The sequence below is a fragment of the Hemiscyllium ocellatum genome, chromosome 33, assembly GCF_020745735.1.
Source record: "Hemiscyllium ocellatum isolate sHemOce1 chromosome 33, sHemOce1.pat.X.cur, whole genome shotgun sequence".
Classification (NCBI taxonomy): domain Eukaryota; kingdom Metazoa; phylum Chordata; class Chondrichthyes; order Orectolobiformes; family Hemiscylliidae; genus Hemiscyllium; species Hemiscyllium ocellatum.
In genome coordinates, this window is record NC_083433.1 from 16,075,090 (window position 1) to 16,101,419 (window position 26,330).

A 26,330-nucleotide genomic window follows, 5' to 3' on the forward strand; every position below is an offset into this window, starting at 1 on the left:
ACACAGACTGGTACACACAAACTGGTACACACAGACGGTACACAGACAGGCACACAATGATAGGTACACACAGATAGGTACACACAGATAGGTACACACAGATGGTACACAGATAGACACACAATGATAGGTACACACAGACAGATACACAGAGATGGGTATACACAGATAGGTACACACAGACTGGTACACACAGACAGGTACACACAGACTGGTACACACAGATGGTAGACAGGCACACAATGATAGGTACACACAAATCTTTCCAGGATGCTTGACATGCATATTATCAATTGAAACCTTAAAGAGAATGAAATGAATACTTGAAAATTTTGAGGAATGTTTAAAAGGCATCTGGATGGGCATATGAATAGGAAGAGTTCAGAGGGATATGGGCAAAGTGCTGGCAGATAGGACTGGATTAGGTTAGGATATTTGGTCAGCATGAATGAGTTGAACCGAAGGGTCTTTTTCTGTGTTGTACATCTTTACAATTACAGTTAAAGTGCAAAGGGGTTAGCCCTGGCTAGCAGGGTTTGATGGGCTGAAAGCCCTCCAGTCTATCTTATCATCTACGTGCAGGGGTGTCTGACTTTGGCAGTACTAGGGAGGTTATTACATTTCTTTCTGCAATGGTTGGCTTTTGGATGGCGTCCTCATGCCAACCCCAAATTGTCTTTCAACTTAGCCACTCACACAAGCACATCACTCCCATCTCGTTCCACCTGTATCTGTTTGGGGCTGTATCGGTCCAACTCTTGTCCCTGGGCATCTTCCTGCAGCCAGAATAAAATCTACATCACCGCAAGCCACTGCAGGTCTCTATGACCCTGCTGAGTGTGGCTTAATTTCCTATCTCGTAATTGGTGAGTAAGAATCCTGAAGTGAGAGCATCTGAGAGCGTGGATTGGTTCTCATACCAGGTCCTCTCACCAGTGATTGGTCAAATCCACTTGTCAATAGTTGGCCAAGTCCTCTTGCTCAGAACAGAAAATGAACACAAGTCTTCAGCATTTGTATAGCACCTTGTCCTGGGCCCAAGACAGGTCCAAGCATTTTACAGCTGCGATGTACTTGTGGAACACAGTCACTGTGACCAAGATAACAGCCAATTCTTCTTCAATTTGCACATGGGTGGCGCTGGATGGGCCCAGCATTTATTGCCTGTCCCCAGTTGCCCCTTGAGGAGGTGATGGTGAGCTGTCTTCTTGAATCGCTGCAGACCATGTGATTATGGATAGACATACAATGCTGTAGGGAACTGCTTCCAGGATTCAGCCTAGTGACAGTGAGGGAATGGGGCAGACCCAATGGGCCGAAGGGCTTTTTTGCTGTGCTCTATGATTCCATGTTTCCAAGTCAGGGTGGAGTCACACATTGATAGCTCTTGTAAAGAGTAACATGTTAAGAGTAACATGTAACATGTGGGCAGCACGGCAGCACACTGGTAGCACTGCTGCCTCACAGCGCCAGAGACCCGGGTTCAATTCCCGCCTCAGGCGACTGACTGTGTGGAGTTTGCACGTTCTCCCCGTGTCTGTGTGGGTTTCCTCCGGGTGCTTCGGTTTCCTCCCACAGTCCAAAAGATGTGCGGGTCAGGTGAATTGGCCATGTTAAATTGCCCGTAGTGTTAGGTAAGGGGTAAATGTAGGGGTATGGGTGGGTTGCGCTTCGGCGGGTTGGTGTGGATTTGTTGGGCCGAAGGGCCTGTTTCCACACTGTAAGTAATCCTATCTAAACCAAATAGGTACAACAGGCCAATTTTTAGAATTAATTTATGGGACGACAGCATCACTGGCCAGGCCACCGTTTATTGCCCATCCCTAATTGCCCAGTGAGGAGTTAAGAGTCAACCACAGTGCTGTGGAGCTGGAGTCACGTGTAGGCCAGGTCAGGTAAGGATGGCAGTTTCCTTCCCTAAAGGACATTAGCGAACCAGATGGGTTTTTTTCCTCACAATCGACACTGGATTCACGGTCATCATCCGATTCCTAATTTTGGATTTTTAAAAAAAAATTCAAATTCCATCACCTTAAACTCACATCCAAGAGGTCCACCTGGCTAACGCCATTATAATTATGACGTCAAACAATGCTAATACCGGTAAGGTCAGATCTTGAACGAAAATCATCTTAAACTGAGTTGTTGATCTAGCGACAGGTCCCTGGACGCAGAACCATGTCGCACCAGTCTCAGCGGTTAGCACTGCTGCCTCACAGCGCCAGGGACCTGGATTCGATTCCAGCCTCGGGCGACTGTTTGTGTGGAGTTTGCACATTCTCCCTGTGTCTGCGTGGGTTTCCTCCGGGTGCGCTGGTTTCCTCCCACAGTCCAAAGACGTGCAGGTCAGGGTGAATTGGCCGTGCTAAATTGCTCATCGTGTTCAGGGATGTGTAGGTTAGGTGCATTAAGTCAGGGGTAAACAGCAGATGGGTCTGGATGGGTTACTCTTCAGAGGGTCAGTATGGACCCGTTGGGCCGAAGGGCCTGTTTCCACACTGTTGAGATTCTAATTCTAATTCTAAAATTCAGTCAGTGGGTGCGTGCCAGAGTAAGACTGTCAGAATCTGAGTTGAGGGAATTTGTGTGTTTGCTCAGAAGTCACCATAGCAGTGAGTTAAGCCTGTGGTTTGTTTTAGGGGTGTCAGACAGTAATAGCAGCTGAGAGTTTCTGATGAATTTGCCAGAAGGAAATCGAGTGTGGCTGTACCAGCCTAAGTAATACCAAATTAGTGGTAATGCTTTCCTGGGAGTTTTTGGTGCTTGTAACTTATGAAACAAATATTGTGAATTTTCTAGCTTTTCTGAAATCTGAAATGAAATCTTTCCAGCCTTTTTGTCAGGTATCTCTTGTTCAATGAACGGTTTATTCCACAGAATTTACCATAGAATCCCTACAGGCCATTTGGCCCAAAAAATCCACACTGACCCTCCGAAGAGTATCCCACCCAGTCCCATCCCCCCTGTATTTCCCCAGGCTAATGCACTTAAACTACATATCCCTGGACACTACGGGCAATTTAGCACGGCCTATTCACCGAACCTGTTAGATTGTGGGAGGAAACTTACACAGACACAAGGAGAATCTCACAAGGGGACAGACACAGACGGTCACCCGAAGCTGGAATTGAACCCAGGTCCCTGACTCTATGTGGCAGCAGTGCTAACCACTCAGCCATCATATCTTCTTCATGTTCAATGTTCACTGGCAGGCACTTGTGAACATCTTCAGAAACGGACACCCGCATTTTAAATTAAAATCCAAGTAACGGTCTATCAAGTCAGGTTTTCGAGATCCCACCTGTCCAGTATTAACATCAACTGGGGTCGTGACTGTAATGAGGTCAGCCAGGTGAACCCCATAGAAAATGAGTTCCCTGACTGGGGCTGTCAACCTGATCCAATCAGGGAGCCCTGGCTGACAGATATAAACAGTGGTCTCACATAGGCTCAGTGCTTAGCACTATTGCCTCACAGCGCCAGGGACCCAGGTTCGATTCCACACTCAGGTGACTGTCTAGGTAGAGTTTGCACATTCTCCCTGTGTTTGTGTCGTTGTCTGTGTAGGGGGGCTCCGGTTTCCTCCCACAGACCAAAGATGTGCAGATTAGGTGAATAGGCCATGCTAAATTGCCCATAGTGTTCAGGGATATGTACATTAAGTGCATTACCTTTGGTGTCATGGAGATGTACACCATGGAAACAGACCTGTCCATGCCGACCAGATATCCCAACCCAATCTAGTCCCACCTGCCAGCACCTGGCCCATATCCCTCCTATACATTTACCCATCCAAATGCCTCTTTTGTTATGTTTAAAAAAAACAGGAGTCTCTTTTCTGGGAGAGGTGGGCGCCACAGGGAGTGGAGTGCATCATTTCCCCCTCCAACTCTACTTTGATTTAGTCCCTGCCCTCCCCTTCACTGTTGGATCACACAGCATTGCCCTTTGAGAAGGGCACTGCTTGTCACTGGCCACTCAGGTGGTTGCTTTCTTCCTGGTGTTGGAATACAAATAAAGATTTACACACTTGCCGATTTTCACTGTGTCTGACACCTGCACACACACGACATGGGGGCTGGGGAAAAATAAGCACTACTGCTGAAAAAAAAACCATAAACAGAACTAAAACAAGAATAAACAGGGGTCTCCCGTCTGCAAAAAGGTAGACATTCACCAACTCTCCTTTCCAAACCCATGGCCATCATCATCTAGAAGGACAAGGACAGCAAAAACAATAATAAACAAACATTGTGTGCAGTTTTGGTCGCCGCACTACCAGAAGGAGATGGAAGCTTTGGGAGAGAGAGCAGAGAAGGATGTTGCCTGGTCTCGAGGGCATTGGTGATGAGGAAAGGTTAAGAAGACTAGGATTGTTTTCACTGGAAAGATGGCAGCTGAGAGGAGAGTTGATAGAGGGCTACAAAATGATGAGGGGCGCAGATAGGGTGGATAGTCAGAGGCATTTCCCCAGGGTTAAAGTTCCAATTACAAGGGGGCACACATCAAGGTAAGAGGGGGGAATGTTTAAGGGGGATGTGCGAGGGAAGTTTTTCACTCAGTGAGTGGTAGGAGCCTGGAAAGCACTGCATGGAGAGGTGGGGGCAACAGGAGCACTGGTAAAAGTTAAGAGGCATCTGGATGGTTATAGGAATAGGGAGGGAATAGAGGGATACGGACCGAATAAGGGCAGAAGGTTTTGTTTAGTTTAGTTATGGCATGATGATCGGCACAGGCTTAGAGGTCACAAGGACATTGCCTGTTCTGTCCTACTCTTTTGTTCTCTTGAGTCTCAGGGATTAACCTCACTCTTGGGACTGGCTCTGACCTGGCTAGTCAGAGACCATGAGCTGAAAATGTGTTGCTAGAAAAGCGCAGCAGGTCAGGCAGCATCCAAGGAACAGGAGATTCGATGTTTTGGTATAAGGCCTTCATCAGGAATGAGGAAAGAGTCCATGTCAATAAAGGGTGACTTGGTGACGGGATACCAGCCTCCCTGGAGTTATTTCGACTGGGATCATTGCTGAGGGTATTAGACTTGTACGTGCACATCCAATTTTTATCACGGAACCAGCCAATTTAGCGAATGCAATTGCATGCATCTCTATTTAACAGAAAGCAACATTCGCCATTAGCAAGTCTGAGGCACCTCATTTGAATGTTTGAAGCCGTGTTTTATTTTATTTGAGGATGATACAGGTAAAAATAGATTACATTTTTAAATCTCAGTGAACACTATCAACAGGTCTGGTGGTATTCCAGGTTATTGCTATATAGGCCTTGGTTCTTCATAGTAGTGAGGCCTAGTGTGCTGACAGGCCTCACAAACGTGAACATTTAGCAGTTTCCAAAAGAAATATTACTCCCAAATTCCAAAGTAATTAATCCTTCAATGATTCTTAAAACTCTTCGAGACTAGCTGAGGTACTACATGGTTTGCATCAATAATGTTTATCAATAAATGCACAGGCACTACAGTAGCTTTGGAAAAATTCCATAAGCATTGCAACCACACTGTCCTGATTCAGACTTTGCTGTCGTTCCCGGGCCCACGAATGTGATACCTAAATGTCCTTAGCATTTTAAAAAGATTCTACATTGCACCATTTACATGGGACCACTTTTGGCAGGTATCATTTTTCCCTCAGGTGCTCTGCTGGGATTCTGAGGAAAAGCTCCTCAAATGCGTCATCATGTTTGTGCTTTTGACAACGCATCCAGCCCCCCCCCACCACACCGAGAGTGGAGACGCAAGGCTGGTGTGACTTTCCCAATGATTCAGGGCTCGCTTCACGCCGCAAGAGGCACTGTATCATCCCAAATACTTCATGTATTCCGTCCCAGTAACTTAAAACAGTGAGGAACAGGCAGGAGGAAGGGAGGACTGCAGATGCTGGGGATCTGAGTCAGAAAGTGTGGTGCTGGGAAAGCACAGAAGGTCAGGCAGCATCCGAGGAGCAAGAGAGTCGATGTTTCGGGCAAAAGCCCTTCATCAGGAATGAGGGGGAGGCCTTGAGGGCTGAGAGATAAACGGGAAGGGGGTTGGGGCTGGGGAGAAGGTAGCTGGGAATGCCAGAGGTAGGTGAAGGTGGGGGGGGGGGGGGTCACGGTGATTGGTTAAATTGGAGGGTAGAGGGGATAGGAGGGAAGGAAGATGGACAGGTAGGACAGTTCAAGAGGGTGGTGCTGAGTTGGAGGGTCGGACATGGGATGGGGTGGGGGGAGGGGAGGTGAGGAAACTGGTGAAAATGACCTTGATGCTGTGTGGTTGGAGGGTCCTGGAGCTGATGCTGAGCTGAGGTGAGTCATGAGCGGTTTAAATGGTGGAACAGGCTCAAGGGGCTGAATGGCTTACTCCTGCTCCTGGTAATTCTGTTCCTACGTGTTGTGCAATGGGATTTGGGATGCGGGCCTGGGGATGAGGTTCCGCTCGTCTTACATCTTTATCTAACTCTTTCCTCCTTTGTCCATCGTCCCGCTGCGCCTGCGGATAATCCCTGAGTCTATCCCCTCCTTCGCTTCTCTTCCCCTTTCTGGTTTTCAGTCTTTCCACTTTCCTTTGTCACGTTTTTTTTTCTGATGAAGGGCTTTTGCCCGAAGTGTCGATTTTCCTGCTCCTTCGATGCTGCCTGAACTGCTGTGCTTTTCCAGCACCACTCTGACCTAGAACCACAGTTTTTTTGTCAATGTCTCTCTCTCCTCGCTTCACATCCATCAATTCCTCTCTCCCTTTTCCTCATTCCCTCTCTCTCTCTGTCTCTCTCTCTCACACACACACACACACACACACACTTGCCTCTGTGAGCCCTCTGACAGTACGACAATAAATATTTGCTCAAATTTGGTGACAGGATAATAGGGTTGAATGCACGCTATCTGAATGATGAAGCAAAACAGGCAGGTCATTGTTCAGCTTTTACTGATTCCAGGTGTCAGCCTTTTATCTGAAGTGCTCTGTACTCTATCATGAAAAACACACAGCCAATCAAAGCGAAATCCCCCCCTCAATCAAAGTGAGACACTCCCACCAAACCAAGACCCCCAGTCAAACCAAGAGACCCCCCCCAATCAAATTGGGATCTCCCCCCATCCCAACTAAACTGAGACCCCCCCCAATCAAACTGAGACCCCCCCCCATCAAACTGAGACCCCCCATCAAACCAGGACCCCATCCCAACTAAACTGGAACCTTCCCCAAATCAAATCAAGACACCCCCCAATCAAAACGAGACCCGTCTTGATCAAAGTGAAAGACCCCAAAACTGAGACCCCCTCCCCATCAAACTGAGACCCCATTCCAAATAAACTGAGACCACCCCAGTCAAAATTGGACTCCCCCCCCCAATCAAACAAGGACCCCCATCCCGGTCAAATTGAGAGCACCCACCCCCCCCTCCCCACCCTCCCAATCAAACTGGGACCTCCCCCAAAACCAAACTGAGACCCCACCCCCAATCTATCTCAGAATCCTCTCATACCTGCTGCTCACTCTGCCCCTGCTGAAGACACTGAGACAGCCTGCAATCCCCTGAAGATGACACTGGGAAGCCCCACTTGCCCCTGCTGTTTACACTCAGCACTCCCGCCTGCCCATGGAACAAACTGAGATATTGATCTTGACCACTCACACTGCCCATCAACCCATTACCCTTCCACAACCCACTCATCACAGCCAGGGCCTCTCTGGGGAACTGGCTCAGGCAGTGACCAACATGATATTGCTGACACAGCTTCCTTCAGTCTGACATCGCCCGAATGTCTCCGACAGGAACATGATTGCAGGATCAGTCTGGATCATTTGCTCATGCCAAGCTCCCTGACCAGTTAGAATCACTCTGATTCCCAAAGTGGATCACACGGAATGCTGAGAAACCTCCCTCATGATCTGCTGATCTCTGATTGACAGCCGCAGACATTCTAGCTATCAAACCTCACATCGGAAACTGCTCCCTAACAACAGAGGACAGCAAACTACACCCCTCACTCACTCTCACTCCCCGGTATCTGTTATTCTATACATAAAGCACCCAAACCCCTCACTCACTCTCACTCCCCGGTATCTGTTATTCTATACATAAAGCACCCAAACCCCTCACTCACTCTCACTCCCCGGTATCTGTTATTCTATATATAAACCACCCAAACCCCTCACTCACTCTCACTCCCGGGTATCTGTTATTCCATATAAACCTCACAAACCCCTCACTCACTCTCACTCCCCGGTATCTGTTATTCTATATATAAACCACCCAAACCCCTCACTCACTCACTCCCAGGTATCTGTTATTCCATATATAAGCCACCCAAACCCCTCACTCACTCCCAAATATCTGTATCTAAATATAAACCACACAAACCCCTCACTCACTCTCACTCCCGGCTATCTGTTATTCTATATGTAAACCACACAAACTCCTCACTCACTCTCAGTCCTGGGTATCTGTTATTCTATATATAAACCACACAAACCCCTCACTCACTCCCAAATATCTGTAATCTACATATAAACCACACAAACCCCTCACTCACTCCCACTCCCGGGTATCTGTTATTCTATATATAAACCACACAAACCCCTCACTCACTCTCACTCCCCAGTTTCTATTAATCTATATATAAATTACCTAAACCCCTCACTCGGGGTGCAATCTGTAACGCATTCCTGTGGGTCCCATACTCAACACATAAACCAACATAACCATTAATCAGGCCGCAGTCTGTAACTCACTCCTGGGTGGGCATTGATCGCTTGGCTGTCGTCTGGACACTATCATCGTCAATGTTAGAGAATTAGCCGACTATGGGTCCTGGCACAATCCCAAATCCCAAAGATCCAGGTTAGTTCTATGTTAAATATTGATTAACAAGTTGGTTGACTGGCCATTGGCCCACTGAGCTCCCAACATTCTTAACCCCAGCGTTGACATGGAACCTCCCATTTTTTTAAGCTTGTTCCCCTCTTGGTGTGATAACCACCAGGTGATGGGTGGACAGAGCTGGTCAGCTCACATCCCCTCTGTCAGAAAGTGATGCCTAAGGCCTACGTCAGAGCACCCACAGTTCCTGGAGCGTGACTCGAATACAGAACCTTCGGATTCAGAGGAGAGAGACAATTGGGCGGATATCCAACCAAGCACACTGCCACCTCGGCTGAAGGAGGAAGTTGGGGGGAAAGAAGGCTGTGCCAAGCAACGTATATGGCAAGGTTGGGTTTTCAGGGGATGAGTGCATCATTGGCACCTGTGCCCATTCCTAATTGCCCTTGACCTGAGCAACTCACCAGGCCCATTCTTAGGGTTAGTGCCCCCTCCCCATCTTCTTCCTGTTGCTTCACACGCTTCACTTTCTCAGGTATCAGTCTGTTTTAACGGGCAGTGCATCCCAAAGGTCCTTTAATTCATTCATTCTTTTAGTCAGAGGTGAGTCTCACCGGCAAGGCCCACGGTCCCTTGAACTCAGTGCCTCCCTCAGCCATTTCAGAGGGCAGTTGAGATTCAATCGTGTTGCTGCGGGTCCGGAGTCACGAGTAGGCAGGGCCCAGAAAGGTCGGCGATTTCACTCCCTGAAGGGCAGGGGTGAACCGGATGGGATTTTCACGATGATCACGGAGCCTGGTCGATTGCAGATTGAATTAACTGTGGTCAAATTCCACCAGTTGCCATGGGAACCGAACCCGTTGTGTCCAAAGCACTGGCCCGGGCCTTTAGATTAGTAGCCCAGAGTTTTAACCATGATACCATCCCAAACGGAGGGAATAACTCACCATCAGAATTCCTCTCTTGAATATAAGAAAATAATTAACACCAGCAATACACTTTACCACCTACATTGTTTTTTTGTTAGAGAATTTTCTTCTGTCTTTTTTCCCCAAATGGTGACTATGAGGAACTGTACAACACTCAGGATGTTCCCTCCAGCCTGACCCCATCACCATGACGATTAGCAAACAACAGAGGAGAGAGGTCATTGGGTCTTCATGTTGCACTGACTCTCATTGACCCAAGTCCAATCTTATGGATTTGGAGTAGGAGTACATCATTGGGCTCCTCACTGCTACCCCTCCATTCAGAACTTCTGCAATTAATGCTAAGGCCATGGGTAGTGTAGTATAACAAAGGGACTTCAGGTTCAGGTACATAATTCTTTGAAGTTTGTGTCACATGTAGACAGGGTGGTTAACAAGGTGTTTAGCACGCTTGCCTTCATTGCTCGGACCCTTGAATAGAGGATTTGGGACGTCATGTATAGTACATTGGTGAGGCCTCTTCTGGACAGTACTGTGTCCAGTTCTGGTCTTCCTGTCTTAGGAAGGACATAATTAAGCTGGAGAAGGTTCAGAAAGGATTTTCCAGGGTGTTGCTGGGAATGGAGGGTTTGAGTTATAAGGAGAGGCTGGATAAGCCGGGATCTTTTTTCACTGGAGTGTAGCAGGTTGAGAAGTGACCTTATTGAGGTTTGTAAAATCATGAGGGCTGAAGATAAGGTGAATGGCAGGTGTATTTTCCCTAGGGTGGGGGATTCAAGACTGGGGTGTTGTATTTTTAAGGTGAGAGGAGAAAGATCTAAAAAAGACATGAGGGGCAACCTTTTTACACAGAGAGTGGTTCGTGTGTGGAGTGAACTTCCTGAGGAAGTGATGGATGTGGCTACAATTGCAACGTTCAAAAGATAAGTACATGAATGGGAAAGGTTTAGAGGGATATGGCCAGGAGCAGGCAGGTGGGACGAGTTTACTTTGGGATTATTTCGGCATGGACTGGTTGGACCAAAGGATCTGAATGACCCTAGCACGGCCAATCTGGTGACATTACTTCTTCACCTCTGCCTTTGGTTCAGATTTTGGTCAAGGCACCTCAGTTGGCCTGAGGTGGGGATGGAACTGGAAGACTACCTTTGAAGGTTCTTGGACCTTGGTGCTACCACCTTTTCCTGGGGCGTGGAAGTCAGGTAATGCTTCCCTCAATTCGACGGTCCACTGGCTCCCATTGCCCAGGTTCGCACTCCCAAAAAAGACCGAGGAGTTGTTTAGTATCTGAGCCGACATTGTTGCTGGTGGGGGAGGGGAACGGTGGGAAGCGAAAGTCAAAATGGCGGTGGGTGTGGAATCCAAAAGGAATAAACGCTCAATCAGTAGGGTCAGGCCGGGCAGTGAAATACAGCTGAATTTTCAGCAGAACCTCGAATATCAGGGAGTGAAGGTCTTAAATATTAAATACGGTGTGGCCTAGACCCCTCTTCTCATCCCCGCACTGTCAGTTGCCTCCAACAGTGTGGGCCTGAAGTCACATCCACTTGACCCCTGTGCGACCTCGGCGTGACCTGGGCCCACCAGGGCCGCAGACGGTCTCTCACGTCACTGCAGCATGATATCATTGAGGTTCTCCTGGAGAACGGTGTCCTTCACAGCATGGAAGACAAAACGGATATTCTCCGTGTCAATGGCGGTGGTGAAGTGGTGGAACAGCGGGCGGCTACGATCTCGCCGTTTGCGGTTGAAGCACAACAGCAGGTACTTCTGGACGTCCTCCAGGTGGTGGGGCCGGCCCACAAAGTCCGGGAAGTGCTTCTCGATGTTGACCGTCTTCACCTTGGCCTCCAGCAGGTCAGTCTTGTTCAGGAAGAGGATGATGGAGACCCTGGCGAAGAGCTTGTTGTTCACAATCGTCTCGAAGATGTTCATGGACTCCACCAGGCGGTTGGTGCGCCGGTCCTCCATCAGGACCTGGTCAAACTCGCTGGACGACACCATGAACAGGATGGAGGTGATGCCTTCGAAGCACAGGAACCACTTCTGCCTCTGGGAGCGCTGTCCGCCCACGTCCATCATCCTGAAGGGGATGCCCTTGATGAGAAAGTCGTACTCTACGATGCCCTTGGTTGCTCTTCGAGCAAGTAGGATGTCCTGCTTGGTGGGAAGATAATTCTGGAAAGAAAGCCAGAGACAAACACAAACATGACTAACCTGACAGCAAAAAAATAAAGTTACACCATTAGGCAGACAGCCAGACCATTGGGCCCATCTGATCTGTGCTACTGATACTGTAATCAAGCCTCTTCCACCACCTGTCATCTCTAGTTTATTCAAGATGGCGGCAGAGTAACAGCAGAAAGTGTCAGCTCCTCAGCCCAGAAACACGTCAACTCCATCCACTTTGCATTTTCTCCTTATATGCTTTTTTTTAATGTTGCCATTTATTTCGATACCTTACTTTCTTCTAACAACTTCAGCAGAAGACACCAAATCCCATCTCCCAGCAACAAGGTGGATTCTGAAGACCTGGAATGGTGGTACAGGCCAAGGGCTCATAGCGTCATGGAGGCCTACTTCAATTGCTTCTGAATATTCCAGCAGCCTGGTGTGGAGGTCTAGTCCCAGTGTGGAAGTCTAGTCCCAGTGTGGCAGTCTAGTCCCAGTGTGGATGTCTAGTCCCAGAGTAGAGTTCTAGTCCCAGTGTGCAGGCCTAGTCCCAGTATTGAGGTCTAGTCCTGGTGTGGAGGTCTAGTCCCAGTGTGGAGGCCTGGTCCCAGTGAGGAGATCATGTCTGATCCCAACATGGGTATTTCAGCCTGTTTTTCTACTGTAGCCTGAATCCAGGAGCCGTTAGTTCAACTGTGACGACCTTTCACTTTTGTGTTTTCTTATTTGTGACTTCTGTCATTAATTTATGCGCCGTGGTATGGCGACTTCTAAAACCTTTCACTTATATTTGTAAATAGACAACTGGATTCTACTCTATTCTGATCCTGTCCTCTCATTCCTTTCTCCTTCAGGATCTATCCAGTTTTCCCCTAAGTGCAATCGTTTTTAACATTTGAGCACAAGGTGAAGTTTGAGTGAGCAAGCTTCCCAAAGTCCAACCACTCTCTGAATCAAGTTGGTGTTTTCCAGAATTCCTGATTGAGTGTATTAGAGACCAGCTCACATCTGGGAGATCGAATTCTGGCCTCTCCCATATATTGGAGTTTGTTATCTAAGAGAAGATGCCAGTGAGAGACAGTACAGCAGAGATTCAGTAGTCAGGTTGTTACCAGGGATGGCAAAATTATCATATGAGGAGAGATTGGATCAAGTAGGCCTGAATTCATTAGAGTTTAGAAGAATGAGAGGGGATCTGAGTAAAATATGTAAAATTCTATCATAAAATAACTGCTCAGAGGCCAGTATCATGACACCAAGTCACCCTTTATTTACATGGGCACAATATGTGGACTCTGACCAGCCAGCTCAGAGCCAGTCCCTAGAGTGAGGAGACCTTATATCAGAGGTAGTTTCTTTACTTAGAGTAAGAGGGGCGTGGAATGCACTGCCTGCAACAGTTGTAGACTCACCAACATTACGGGCATTTAAATGGTCATTGGATAGGCATGTGGATAAGAATGGAATAGTATGGGTTAGATGGGCTTCAGACTACTTTCACAGGGCGGTGCAACATCGGGGGCTGAAGGGCCTGTACTGCACTGTAATATCCTATGTTCCTATGTTCTCCAGGCTGTGAGAGTGAGCTTTGTTCAGTCACAGAGATCAGGAAGAGTAGCTCAAACGCAGAAGCGAGGCCGCTGTTTGGAATAAGGAAGGCTACGTCAAACAATGAGGGAGGAATGGCTGACCGCATTAAAACAAGCAGTTGAATGTTAACAGTGAAAGATGAGTAAACGATAGAGTGGGACCCATAAAGAACATTCAGGCTAAGCTGCTGACTGAAGCCAAGGATATGGGAGAGGTGCAAATTGACTTCTGTCTTCACCAAATTCAAAGATGATGACAATGGTCCAGTTGAAAATGGGTGTGCTGGGCAACTAACCAGTGCAGTGACAGAGTCATAGACTTGTACAGCACAGAACCAGACCCTTTGGTCCAACTCGTCCATGCCATCCAGATATCCTCACCTAATCTAGTCCCATTTGCCAGTACTAGGCCCATATCCTTCTAAACCTTTCGTATTCATATACCCATCCAGATTTCTTTTACATGTTGTAATTGTATCAGCCTTCAACACTTCCTCTGGCACACGCACCACCCTCTGTGTGAAAGAGTTGCCCCTTAGAACCCTTTGAAATCTTTCCCCTCTCACCTTAAACATATGCCCTCTAGTTTTACATTCCCCTACCTTGGGAAAGTGATCCTGTCTATTTACTTTATCCATTCTCCTCATGATGTTATAAACCTCTATAGGGTCACCCCTCAGCCTCCGACGCTCCAGGGAAAACAGCCCTGGCCTGTTCAGCCTCTCCCTATAGCTCAAACCTGGTAATCCTGAGAATTACATACCAGTCAGTCTAATGTCGGTGGTGGGTAAATTGTTGGAGAGGATTCTGAGAAACAGGATTTATGATTACTTGGAAAACCATGGTTTGATTAGAGATAGTCAGCATGGCCTCGTGAGGGGAAGATCATGCCTCACCCAAACCTTACTGAATTCTTTGAGGATGTGACAAAACACACTGTTGTTGGTAGAGCAGTGGATATGGTGTACATGAACTTTAGCAAGGCATTTGATAAGGTTCCCCATGGTAGGCTCATTCAGAAAGTAAGGAGGCACGGGATACAGGGAAATCTGGCTATCTGGATACAGACTTGGCTGGCCCATAGAAGGTAAGGGATGATAATAAATGGACAGTATTCAGCCTGGAGCACGGTGACCAGTGGTGTTCTGCAGGGGATCTGTTCTAGGATCTCTGCTCTTTGTGATTTTTGGATGAGAAACTGGAAGGGTGGGTTAATATGTTTGCCGGTGACACGATGGTCGGTGGGGTTGTGGATAGTGCGGAGGGCTGTTGTAGGCTGCAGTGGGACATTGACAGGATGCAGAACTGGGCTGAGAAGTGGCAGATGGAGTTCAACCTGGAAAAGTGTGAAGTGATTCATTTTGGAAGGTCAAATTTGAGTGCAGAATGCAGGGTTAAAGGTAGGATTCTTGGCAATGTGGAGGAACAGAAGGTTCTTGGGGGCCCATGTCCATAGATCCCTCAAAGTTGCCACTTAAGTTGATGGGATTGTTAAGAAGGCATATGGTGTGTTGGCTTTCATGAGCAGGGGAACTGAGTTTAAGAGCTGCGAGGTTATGCTGCAGTACCACATTTGGAATATTGTGTTCAGTCCTGATCATCTCATCATAGAAAAGAGGTGCAGAGGAGATTTACCGGGATGCTGCCTGGACTAGAGGGCATGGCTTATGAAGAAAGGCTGAGGGAGCTAGGGCTTTACTCGTTGGAGCGAAGAAGGATGAGAGGTGACTTGATAGAGGTGTACAAGATGATGAGAGGCATAGATAGGTGGATAGCCAGAGACATGTTCCCAGGACGGAAATGTCTATCACAAGGAAGAATAATTTTAAGTTGATTGGAGGAAGGTTTAGGGGAGATGTCAGAGGTAGGTTCTTTACTCAGAGAGTGGTGGGTGTGTGGAATGCACTGCCCGCAGTGATAGTAGAGTCAGATACATTCAGGACATTTAAGCGACTCTTGGATAGGCACATGGATGATAGTAAAATGTAGGGTATATAGGTTAGTCTGATCATACAGTAGGATAAAAGGTTGGCAGAACATCAAGGGCTGAAGGGCCTGTACTGTGCTGTACTGTTCTATGTTCTTTGTTCTTTTAGAGAAATTGGGCGTATTCTCTTTGGAGCAGAGAAGATTAAGAGGTGACCTAATTGAGGAGTGTAATAACTTTGACAGGGTAATGAGGATATACTGTTCCCACTAGTTAGCATGGCAGTAATGAGGGGGCACAAATTTAGATTATCAGCAAGAAAGTTTGGAGTGAGATGAGGAGAAATCTCTTTGCTCAGAGAGCTGCTGTGATTTGGAATGAGCTGCCTGGGAGAGTGGGAGAGGCGGATTTCACAGGAGGTTTCAAAAGAGATTTGGAGATATATTTGAAAGGGAGGAAGATAGAGGGTTACAGAGATAGGGCTGGAGACTGGGACTAGATTGGTAGCTCTTTCAGGAGATGCTACAGACACGATGGATGGAATGGCCTCCTTCTTACAGTAACATTTGATGATACTACATACAGGGTGTGAAACAGACTGAGAGACACAGGGGGTGGGATAGACTGATCCTGAGAGACACAGGGTGTGAGACAGACTGAGACTGAGAGACACAGGGTGTGGGACAGACTGAGACTGAGAGACACAGGGTGTGGGACAGACTGAGAGACAGGGTGTCAGACAAAATGAGACTGAGAGACACAAGGTGTGAGATAGACTGAGACTGAGAGACAGAGTGCAGGGTAGACTGAGACTGAGAGACACAGGGTGTGAGACAGACTGAGAGACACAGGGTGTGGGATAGACTGAGAGACACAGGGTGTGGGATGGACTGAGACTGAGAGACACAGTGTGTGAAACAGACTGAGAGACACAGGGTGTGGGATAGACTGAGACTGAGAGACACAGGGTGTGGGATAGACTGAGAGACACAGGGTGTGGGATAGACTGAGACTGAGAGACACAGGGTGTGGGATAGACTGAAAGACACAGGGTGTGAGATAGTCTGAGACTGAGAGACACAGGGTGTGAGACAGACTGAGAGACACAGGGTGTGAGATAGACTGAGCTTGAGAGACACAGGGTGTGGGATACACTGAGAGACACAGGGTATGGGACAGACTGAGAGACACAGGGTGTGGGATAGACTGAGAGACACAGGGTGTGGGATAGACTGAGAGACACAGGGTGTGAGACAGACTGAGAGACACAGGATGTGAGACAGACTGAGCTTGAGAGACACAGGGTGTGGGATACACTGAGAGACACAGGGTATGGGACAGACTGAGAGACACAGGGTGTGGGATAGACTGAGAGACACAGGGTGTGGGATAGACTGAGACTGAGAGACACAGGGTGTGGGACAGACTGAGAGACACAGGGTGTGGGATAGACTGAGACTGAGAGACACAGGCTGTGAGACAGACTGAGAGACACAGGGTGTGGGATAGACTGAGAGACACAGGGTGTGGGATAGACTGAGACTGAGAGACACAGGCTGTGAGACAGACTGAGAGACACAGGCTGTGAGACAGACTGAGAGACACAGGGTGTGGGATAGACTGAGAGACACAGGGTGTGGGATAGACTGAGACTGAGAGACACAGGCTGTGAGACAGACTGAGAGACACAGGGTGTGGGATAGACTGAGACTGAGAGACACAGGGTGTGGGATAGACTGAGAGACACAGGGTGTGAGACAGACTGAGAGACACAGGATGTGAGACAGACTGAGACTGAGAGACACAGGGTGTGAGACAGACTGAGAGACACAGGGTGTGAGACAGACTGAGACTGAGAGGGTGTGTGGAGTAAAGGTACTGCAAGATACAGGGTGAGAGCCTGACACAAGGTGAGAGATATATAGACACCCTGGCTCTTAATCAATCTGACTGAAATACCATGAATAGTCATCCAATCAATACTGAACAGGCAGACATGACTGCTTTAGAGAACCAGTCTCTCCCCATCCTATTGGTTGTTAACTGGACAGTTCCGGAAACACAGGAATTACAAAGCTCTGTACCACCACCAAGTGGTGGACCTGGTGCTGTGTAGTCACTGCCCTGTAACAGATCTAGCCCTGGCCAAGACTCCAAAACACAGTTAAACAGCTGCAGAGTGAACTACAGCCTGTGAGGCACCTTGATAAAACACAAACTGCAGTGCACACTCCACACACACTCAGTAAAGGCCACTGGACACAAACAAAATATAAGTTTAAAGGAAATGTTGGCTGCTATCTCAAAGGGGTCTAGAACCCCAAGAGCTGCCCATGTACAATCCTCTGGGTGGATTGTATCCGGAGTGTCCTCTCTTTCTGAGGGAACGTGATGAGTTCCCTTGGGTAAGAGGAGGAAGGGGAGGAAGGGGGTTTGGGAGGGTGGGGAAATTCACGGGGAGGAATTCAGAACATTATTAGTACGGTCAATCGTGAAGTTACAGATGGGGGCGTAATATTTGATTTAAAGACTTGAGAAGGGAAAGAATCAATTACTGTGTGTATGTGTGTGTGTGTGTGTGTGTATGTGTATGTGTGTCTGTGCGTTTGTGTGTCGGTGTGTGTTTCTGTGTCTGTGTGTCTGTGTGTATCTGTGTGCATGGGTGTGTCTGTGCATCTGTGTGTGTCTGTGTGTCTGTGCTTGTGTCTATGTATGTGTCTGTCTGTGTGTCTGTGTGTGTTTGTATGAGTGTGCCTGTGTGTCTGTGTGTGTGTGTGTCTGTGTGTGTGTCTGTGTGCATCTGTGTGTGTGTGTGTGTGTGTGTGTGTCTGCGTGTGTGTCCATGTGTGTGTCTGTGTGAGTGTCTGTGTCTATGTGTGTCTGTGTGTGTATGTGTATCTGTGTGTCTGTGGGTTTCTGTCTGTGAGTCTGTGTGTGTGTCTATGTCTGTGTGTCTATTTGTGTGTCTGTGTGTGTGTCTGTGTGTCTGTGTGTGCGTCTGTGTGTGTGTGTGTGTGTGTGTCTGTCTGTGTGTATGTGTCTGTGTGTGTGTGTCGGTATGTGTGTTTCTGTGTGTGTGTCTCTCTGTGTGTGTCCATGCGTGTGTGTCTGTGTGAGTGTCTGTGTCTATGTGTGTGTGTCTATGCGTGTGTATGTGTATGTGTGTCTGTGTGTGTGTCTGTGTGTGTATGTGTATCTGTGTGTCTGTGTGTTTCAGTCTCTGTGTCTGTGTGTCTGTGTGGTCTGTGCCTGTGTGTGTGTCTGTGTGTGTTTGTGAGTCTGTGTGTGTGTCTGTGTGGTCTGTGCCTGTGTGTGTGTCTGTGTATGTTTGTGAGTCTGTGTGTGTGTATGAGTGTCTGTGTGACTGTGTGTGTGTCTGCGTGGGTATCTGTGTGTGTATGTGGGTGTGTGTGTGTGATTGTGTGTGTGTGTGTCTGTGTGTGTGTCTGTGTCTGTGTGTGTGTGTGTCTGTGTGTGTGCATGTGTGTGGGTGTGTGTGTGTCTGTGGGTGTGTGTGCGTACGTGTCTGTGTGGGTGTGTGTGGGTGTGTGTGTGCTTCTGTGTGTTTCTGTCTGTGTGTCTGTGCGTGTATGTGTGTCTGTGTGTGTATGTTTATCTGTGAGTGTGTCTGTGTGCCTGTGTGTGTGTGTGCCTGTGTGTGTGTCTGTGCATCTGTGTGTGTACGTCTGTGTGCATGTCTGTTTGTGTGTCTGTGTGTGCATTTGTGTGTGTCTTGTGTCTGTCTGTCTGTGTGTCTGTGTGGGTGTTTGTGTGTGTGTCTGTGTGTGTGGGTGTGTATGTGTGTCTGTGTGTAACTGTGTGAGTGTGTGTGTCTGTGTCTATGTGTGCCTGTATGTCTGTGCATGTGTGCGTGTGTCTATGTGTGTGTCTGTCTGTGTGTCTGTGCGTGTATGTGTGTCTGTGTGTGTGTGTGTCTGTGTGTGTGTCTGTGTGCATCTGTGTGTGTGTGTGTGTGTGTGTGTGTGTCTGCGTGTGTGTCCATGTGTGTGTCTGTGTGAGTGTCTGTGTCTATGTGTGTCTGTGTGTGTATGTGTATCTGTGTGTCTGTGGGTTTCTGTCTGTGAGTCTGTGTGTGTGTCTATGTCTGTGTGTCTATTTGTGTGTCTGTGTGTGTGTCTGTGTGTCTGTGTGTGCGTCTGTGTGTGTGTGTGTGTGTGTGTCTGTCTGTGTGTATGTGTCTGTGTGTGTGTGTCGGTATGTGTGTTTCTGTGTGTGTGTCTCTCTGTGTGTGTCCATGCGTGTGTGTCTGTGTGAGTGTCTGTGTCTATGTGTGTGTGTCTATGCGTGTGTATGTGTATGTGTGTCTGTGTGTGTGTCTGTGTGTGTATGTGTATCTGTGTGTCTGTGTGTTTCAGTCTCTGTGTCTGTGTGTCTGTGTGGTCTGTGCCTGTGTGTGTGTCTGTGTGTGTTTGTGAGTCTGTGTGTGTGTCTGTGTGGTCTGTGCCTGTGTGTGTGTCTGTGTATGTTTGTGAGTCTGTGTGTGTGTATGAGTGTCTGTGTGACTGTGTGTGTGTCTGCGTGGGTATCTGTGTGTGTATGTGGGTGTGTGTGTGTGATTGTGTGTGTGTGTGTCTGTGTGTGTGTCTGTGTCTGTGTGTGTGTGTCTGTGTGTGTGCATGTGTGTGGGTGTGTGTGTGTCTGTGGGTGTGTGTGCGTACGTGTCTGTGTGGGTGTGTGTGGGTGTGTGTGTGCTTCTGTGTGTTTCTGTCTGTGTGTCTGTGCGTGTATGTGTGTCTGTGTGTGTATGTTTATCTGTGAGTGTGTCTGTGTGCCTGTGTGTGTGTGTGCCTGTGTGTGTGTCTGTGCATCTGTGTGTGTACGTCTGTGTGCATGTCTGTTTGTGTGTCTGTGTGTGCATTTGTGTGTGTCTTGTGTGTGTCTGTCTGTGTGTCTGTGTGGGTGTTTGTGTGTGTGTCTGTGTGTGTGGGTGTGTATGTGTGTCTGTGTGTAACTGTGTGAGTGTGTGTGTCTGTGTCTATGTGTGCCTGTATGTCTGTGCATGTGTGCGTGTGTCTATGTGTGTGTCTGTCTGTGTGTCTGTGCGTGTATGTGTGTCTGTGTGTGTATGTTTATCTGTGTGTGTGTCTGTGTGAGAGTGTATGGATGTGTCTGTGTGTGTGTCTGCGTGGTCTGTGTCTATATGTATCTGTGTGTGTTTGTGAGTCTGTGTGTCTGTATGTGTGTCTGTGTGTTTGTGTCTGTGTGTCTGTCTGTGTGTCTGTGGGTGTGCGTCTGTGTGTGTATGTGTCTGTGTGTGTGTCTGTGCGTGTGCGTCTGTGTGTCTGTGTGTATGTATATGTGTGTGTATATGTGTGTGTTTCTGTGTATGTGTGTATGTAAGTGTTTGTGTCTGTGTTTGTGTATGCGTGTCTGACTGTGTATGTGTCTGTGTGTATGTGTGTGTCTGTATGTATGTTTGTCTGTGTATGTATACGTGTCTGTGAGTGTGTCTGTGTGTATGTGTATGGGTGTGTGTGTCTGTGTGTGTGTATGTGTGTGTGTCTGTGTATGTATGTGTGTGTATGTTGTGTGTATCTGTGTGTATATGCGTGTGTCTGTGTGTGTGTTTGCGTGTGTCTGGGTGTCTGTGTGTGAATGTGTGTCTGTGTGTGTGTCTGTGTGTGTATGTGTATTTCTGTGTGTGTGTGTGTATATGTGTGTATGAATTATGTGCGTGGTATGTGTATGTGTGTGTGTATCTGTGTGTGTATCTGTGTGTGTGTGTCTGTGTGAGTGTGTGTGGATGTGTATGTGTGTGTGCATGCGTGTCTGTGCGTGTATGTGTGTCTGTGTGTGTATGTTTATCTGTGAGTGTGTCTGTGTGCCTGTGTGTGTGTGTGCCTGTGTGTGTGTCTGTGCATCTGTGTGTGTACGTCTGTGTGCGTGTCTGTTTGTGTGTCTGTGCGTGTGTCTGTGTGTGCATTTGTGTGTGTCTTGTGTGTGTCTGTCTGTGTGTCTGTGTGGGTGTTTGTGTGTGTGTCTGTGTGTGTGGGTGTGTATGTGTGTCTGTGTGTAACTGTGTGGGTGTGTGTGTCTGTGTCTATGTGTGCCTGTATGTCTGTGCATGTGTGCGTGTGTCTATGTGTGTGTCTGTCTGTGTGTCTGTGCGTGTATGTGTGTCTGTGTGTGTATGTTTATCTGTGTGTGTGTCTGTGTGAGAGTGTATGGATGTGTCTGTGTGTGTGTCTGCGTGGTCTGTGTCTATATGTATCTGTGTGTGTGTTTGTGAGTCTGTGTGTCTGTATGTGTGTCTGTGTGTTTGTGTCTGTGTGTCTGTCTGTGTGTCTGTGGGTGTGTGTCTGTGTGTGTGCGTCTGTGTGTGTATGTGTCTGTGTGTGTGTCTGTGCGTGTGCGTCTGTGTGTCTGTGTGGGTGTCTGTGTGTATGTATATGTGTGTGTATATGTGTGTGTTTCTGTGTATGTGTGTATGTAAGTGTTTGTGTCTGTGTTTGTGTATGTGTGTCTGACTGTGTATGTGTCTGTGTGTATGTGTGTGTCTGTATGTATGTTTGTCTGTGTATGTATACGTGTCTGTGAGTGTGTCTGTGTGTATGTGTATGGGTGTGTGTGTCTGTGTGTGTGTATGTGTGTGTGTCTGTGTATGTATGTGTGTGTATGTTGTGTGTATCTGTGTGTGTATGCGTGTGTCTGTGTGTGTTTGCGTGTGTCTGGGTGTCTGTGTGTGAATGTGTGTCTGTGTGTGTGTCTGTGTGTGTATGTGTATTTCTCTGTGTGTGTGTATATGTGTGTATGAATTATGTGCGTGGTATGTGTATGTGTGTGTATCTGTGTGTGTATCTGTGTGTGTGTCTGTGTGAGTGTGTGTGGATGTGTATGTGTGTGTGCATGCGTGTCTGTGTGTGTATGTGTGTGTCAAACTTACCCCAAGGGACAGTGGGAATGTGGTCAGGGCCCAGAGCAGGCAATGTACCTCCTGTGGGGAGGGCGGGGCTCAGGGCGCTGGGGTCAGGGAGTCAGGCTGTCACTGTGCCCGTGGGGAGAGGGAGGGGGAGGGCAATCAGTGTGCTTCAGAGGAGGGAGGGTCACTGTGCTCTGGGGAGGGGTCACTGTCCTCTGGGGGAGGGGCTCTCTATGCACTGGGGAGGGCTCACTGTGCTCTGGGGAGAGGTTCATTGTGCTCTGGGAGAGGGGTTCACTGTGCTCTGGGGGAGGTTGTCACTGTGCTCTGGGAGAGGGGGTCACTGTGCTCTGGGGGAGGTGTCACTGTGCTCTGGGGAGGGGTTCACTGTGCTCTGTGGATGGGGAGGGGTCACTGTGCTCTGGGGAGGGCTAGGGGTTCACTGTGCTCTGGGGAAGGGTTCACTGTACTCTGGGGGAGGGGTCACTGTGCTCTGGGGAGGGTTAGGGGTTCACTGTGCTCTGGGGAGGGAGAGGGATTCACTGTGCTCTGGGGAAGGGTTCACTGTACTCTGGGGAAGGGTTCACTGTACTCTGGGGGAGGGGTTCACTGTGCTCTGGGAGAGGGTGTCACTGTGCTCTGGGGGAGGTTGTCACTGTGCTCTGGGAGAGGGGGTCACTGTGCTCTGGGGGAGGTGTCACTGTGCTCTGGGGAGGGGTTCACTGTGCTCTGTGGATGGGGAGGGGTCACTGTGCTCTGGGGAGGGCTAGGGGTTCACTGTGCTCTGGGGAAGGGTTCACTGTACTCTGGGGGAGGGGTCACTGTGCTCTGGGGAGGGTTAGGGGTTCACTGTGCTCTGGGGAGGGAGAGGGATTCACTGTGCTCTGGGGAAGGGTTCACTGTACTCTGGGGAAGGGTTCACTGTACTCTGGGGGAGGGGTCACTGTACTCTGGGGGAGGGGTCACTGTGCTCTGGGAGAGGGGTCATTGTGTTCTTGGGGAGGAGTTCACTGTGCTCTGTGAGAGGGAGAGTGGGTCACTGTGCTCTGGGGAGGGGTCACTGTGCTCTAGGGAAGTGTTAGGGGGTCACTGTGCTCTGGGCGAGGGGTCACTGTGCTCTGGGAGAAGGGGTCACTGTGCTCTGGGGAGGGATCATTGTGCTCTGGGGAGGGGTCACTGTGTTCTGGGGAAGGGTTAGGGGGTCACTGTGCTCTGGGGGAGGGGCCACTGTGCTCTGGGGAGGGGTCATTGTGCTCTGGGGGAGGGGTAACTGTGCTCTGGGGGAGGGAGAGGGAGAGTGGGTCACTGTGCTCCGAGAGGTGGGGGTGGAGTCACTGTGCTCTGGGGAGGGGTCACTGTGCTCTGGGAGAGGGGTCACTGTGCTCTGGGGGAGGGGTCATTCTGTTCTTGGGGAGGGGTTCACTGTGCTCTGGGAGAGGGAGTCACTGTGCTCTGGGGGAGGTGTCACTGTGCTCTGGGGGAGGGGGTCACTGTGCACTTGGGAGGGGTCCCTGTGCTCTGGGGGAGGGGCTCACTGTACTCTGGGGAGGGGGTGACTGTGCTCTGTGGGATTGGTCACTGTGCTCTGGGAGAGAGAGGGGGGTCACTGTGCTCTGAGGGAGGGGGCATTGTGGTTGGCCTGTGGGTGGGGTTGTGGGTAGCATGGGGTGGGGGCAATGATTGTGGCAGGAATGGGGCTGTGTGAGGATGAAGGCACGGGGAAGGACGTGGTTCACGTGACTTCTCTCCCTGGTTCTGTCCATCACACAATAAGCACCATCTTGTTTGAGACAGTAGCCTCACCTCGGTAATCCTTGACTACTTTCACCGAGTTGGCCCAGTCAGAAACAGCAATGGAGTCTGTGACCCTCCCAACCACATGGGGGCACTGATCAGCATCATATTCCATTCCAACCCCCTTCTACTGCACTACTCCCACAGGCCTGTCCACTAGGCCCAAATCCATACCAGTTTCATCCAGGCACAGTTGCCAACCCTTCCAGACTGTTGTGGAGTTTTCTAGAATAAAAGACTAACCTCAGGAAATCCCGGGGACCAAAACAAACAATCTATTTCCCTCCACATGTTTACTGACCGTCAACCAGGAATTAGCCAATCCTATTATGGGCAGGCTGGATTGTTTTCCCATTGGCTGCTGTCTTAACTTTGCGCGACCAATGGTGGGGGTTGGAGAGGTAGAGTTGAGGCAGTCACATGACAATGGAGTTGGCCACGCTCTTTCCCATTGGGAATGGTGACGGTTCATGGACAGTGGTGTTAACACCAGAGATGGAGTCAGAGATGACAATTTGCCAGGGACTGTGAGTCCCCACCTCCCTCCCTGCACTGCCCGAGGTACTTTCGACATTTCACAGCGTGACACAAGTTCTCACCACCCACTATCCATTGGAGCTTTTCGCAACGCGTTGTCAAATCAGACATTTCTCCTGCACTGAAGAGGAAAATTAACCGCGTGCCAAGCCCCTTGAATCAATATTTTTCTTGCAAGACTCAATGTTTGCTCCTGTGTCCCCACGTCTTGGCTCTGGAGCAGGACTCAAGTCTTTAAAGTTCCAATTCAGAGCCAAGAGTGTTAGCCGCTGACTCATAGCTGACACTGTCCAACTTTGGTGTTAAGCCAAAACCTGTTAAATGTACGATGCTGCTGCGAGATGGAAGAGGTTTGTCTCTTCCTGATCCCTGCACAGCGGCCCTGTCAGTGTAAACGGTTCGATGGGTTGTTTCCTTAAGCTGCTGTTTGGTACAGAGCCCTTCCTGATGGTTTAGCGCTGTCGGTCATCACCGTTGAAACCTCCTAGGAGGGAGCAACCATTACTCACCAGTTGGCCAATTCGGTCAAGATTATCCAGGAAGTATCGCACTGATTCAGCCTGGAAACAAACAGAGGGGATTTAAGCATGGCGTGGGCACACATACATACACAGAATCAAACAACGCAGAGAGATACACACACACACACACACACACACACACAGATACAGGTGCACATGCACACACACACTCATATACAAGCACACTGGTTAATTCCAGATCTCTACGTCTTGGGTGTGTAGGTGGAGGACCCAGGAATTTCAGGGCGTGGGCAATGGTTACTGAGCTCAGTGCTCAGACAGGACAATGCCATCAGCCTCCCTGACCTGGACCAGGGACCTGTGAATGATCAAACTGAGAGAGAGAGAGAGAGAGAGAGAGAGGGAGAGAGAGAGGGGGAGAGAGAGACAGAGAGAAGTTGTGCATCTGCTGTCCATTTGAGTTAATGTCTGCATGTGCCCATGTGTGTGACTATGTGTTTGTGTGTGTGTGTCTGTGTATGTCTCTGTGTATGTATGTTTCTGTGTGTGTTTGTATGTCTGTGTGTGTCTGTGTGCATGTGTGTCTCTGAGATTGTGTGCGTGCGTGTGGTGTGTATACCTGAGTGTGCATGTGAATGCATAATGTGTGTTTGTGAGAATGCATGATGTATCTGTACATATCTGTTTGTGTGCCTGTATCTGTGTGTACTCGTATCTGTATGTTTTGTGTGTGTGCATGTGTGTCTTGGCGTGTGTGTGTGTGTGTGTGTGTGTGTGTGTGTGTATGTGCCTCTGTCTGTGTGGGGAGGGACAAGAAAACCAGCTATTACACTATGGCCTGAGCCTTTAAACAGGGAACGCAGTCAATACAGGCCAAAAGATCACCTAGACATCATATAGGGCAGAAAAAACGGACACCTCTCCAAACTTCAATGTCACTGCCATCAGGACGTGGAGTGGAAGGCACACCCCTGTCTGTATCAATGCTGCTGAAGGTGGAGATGATGGAAAGCATCAAGTTCCTGGGAGTGACCATACCACCATCTGTCCTGGACCACCCTGGTTAATGCCATGGTCAAGAAAGCACAGCAAAGTCTCTACTTCCTTAGGGGCTAAGGAAATGCAGCATGTTCACAAAGAGTCTGACCAACGTTTACTGATGCACCATGGAAGGCATTCTATCTGGATGTATCACGGTGTGGCA

At 48.7% G+C, this 26,330-nt stretch overlaps 1 protein-coding gene across 1 annotated transcript in view; it reads right to left on the minus strand.

Moving 5' to 3' along the window:
* Positions 1 to 7,444: 7,444 nt before the first annotated feature.
* The window catches only part of LOC132831524 (guanine nucleotide-binding protein subunit alpha-12-like), a 65,874-nt gene continuing 46,988 nt past the window's right edge, over positions 7,445 to 26,330 (minus strand). The window contains exons 2-3 of the mRNA XM_060849719.1: positions 25,154 to 25,204; positions 7,445 to 11,923 (exon numbers count right to left, since the gene is read on the minus strand). Coding sequence (XP_060705702.1) covers positions 11,354 to 11,923; positions 25,154 to 25,204 — 621 coding nt within the window. The 3' untranslated portion in view covers positions 7,445 to 11,353. The remainder of the gene's footprint in view (positions 11,924 to 25,153; positions 25,205 to 26,330) is intronic.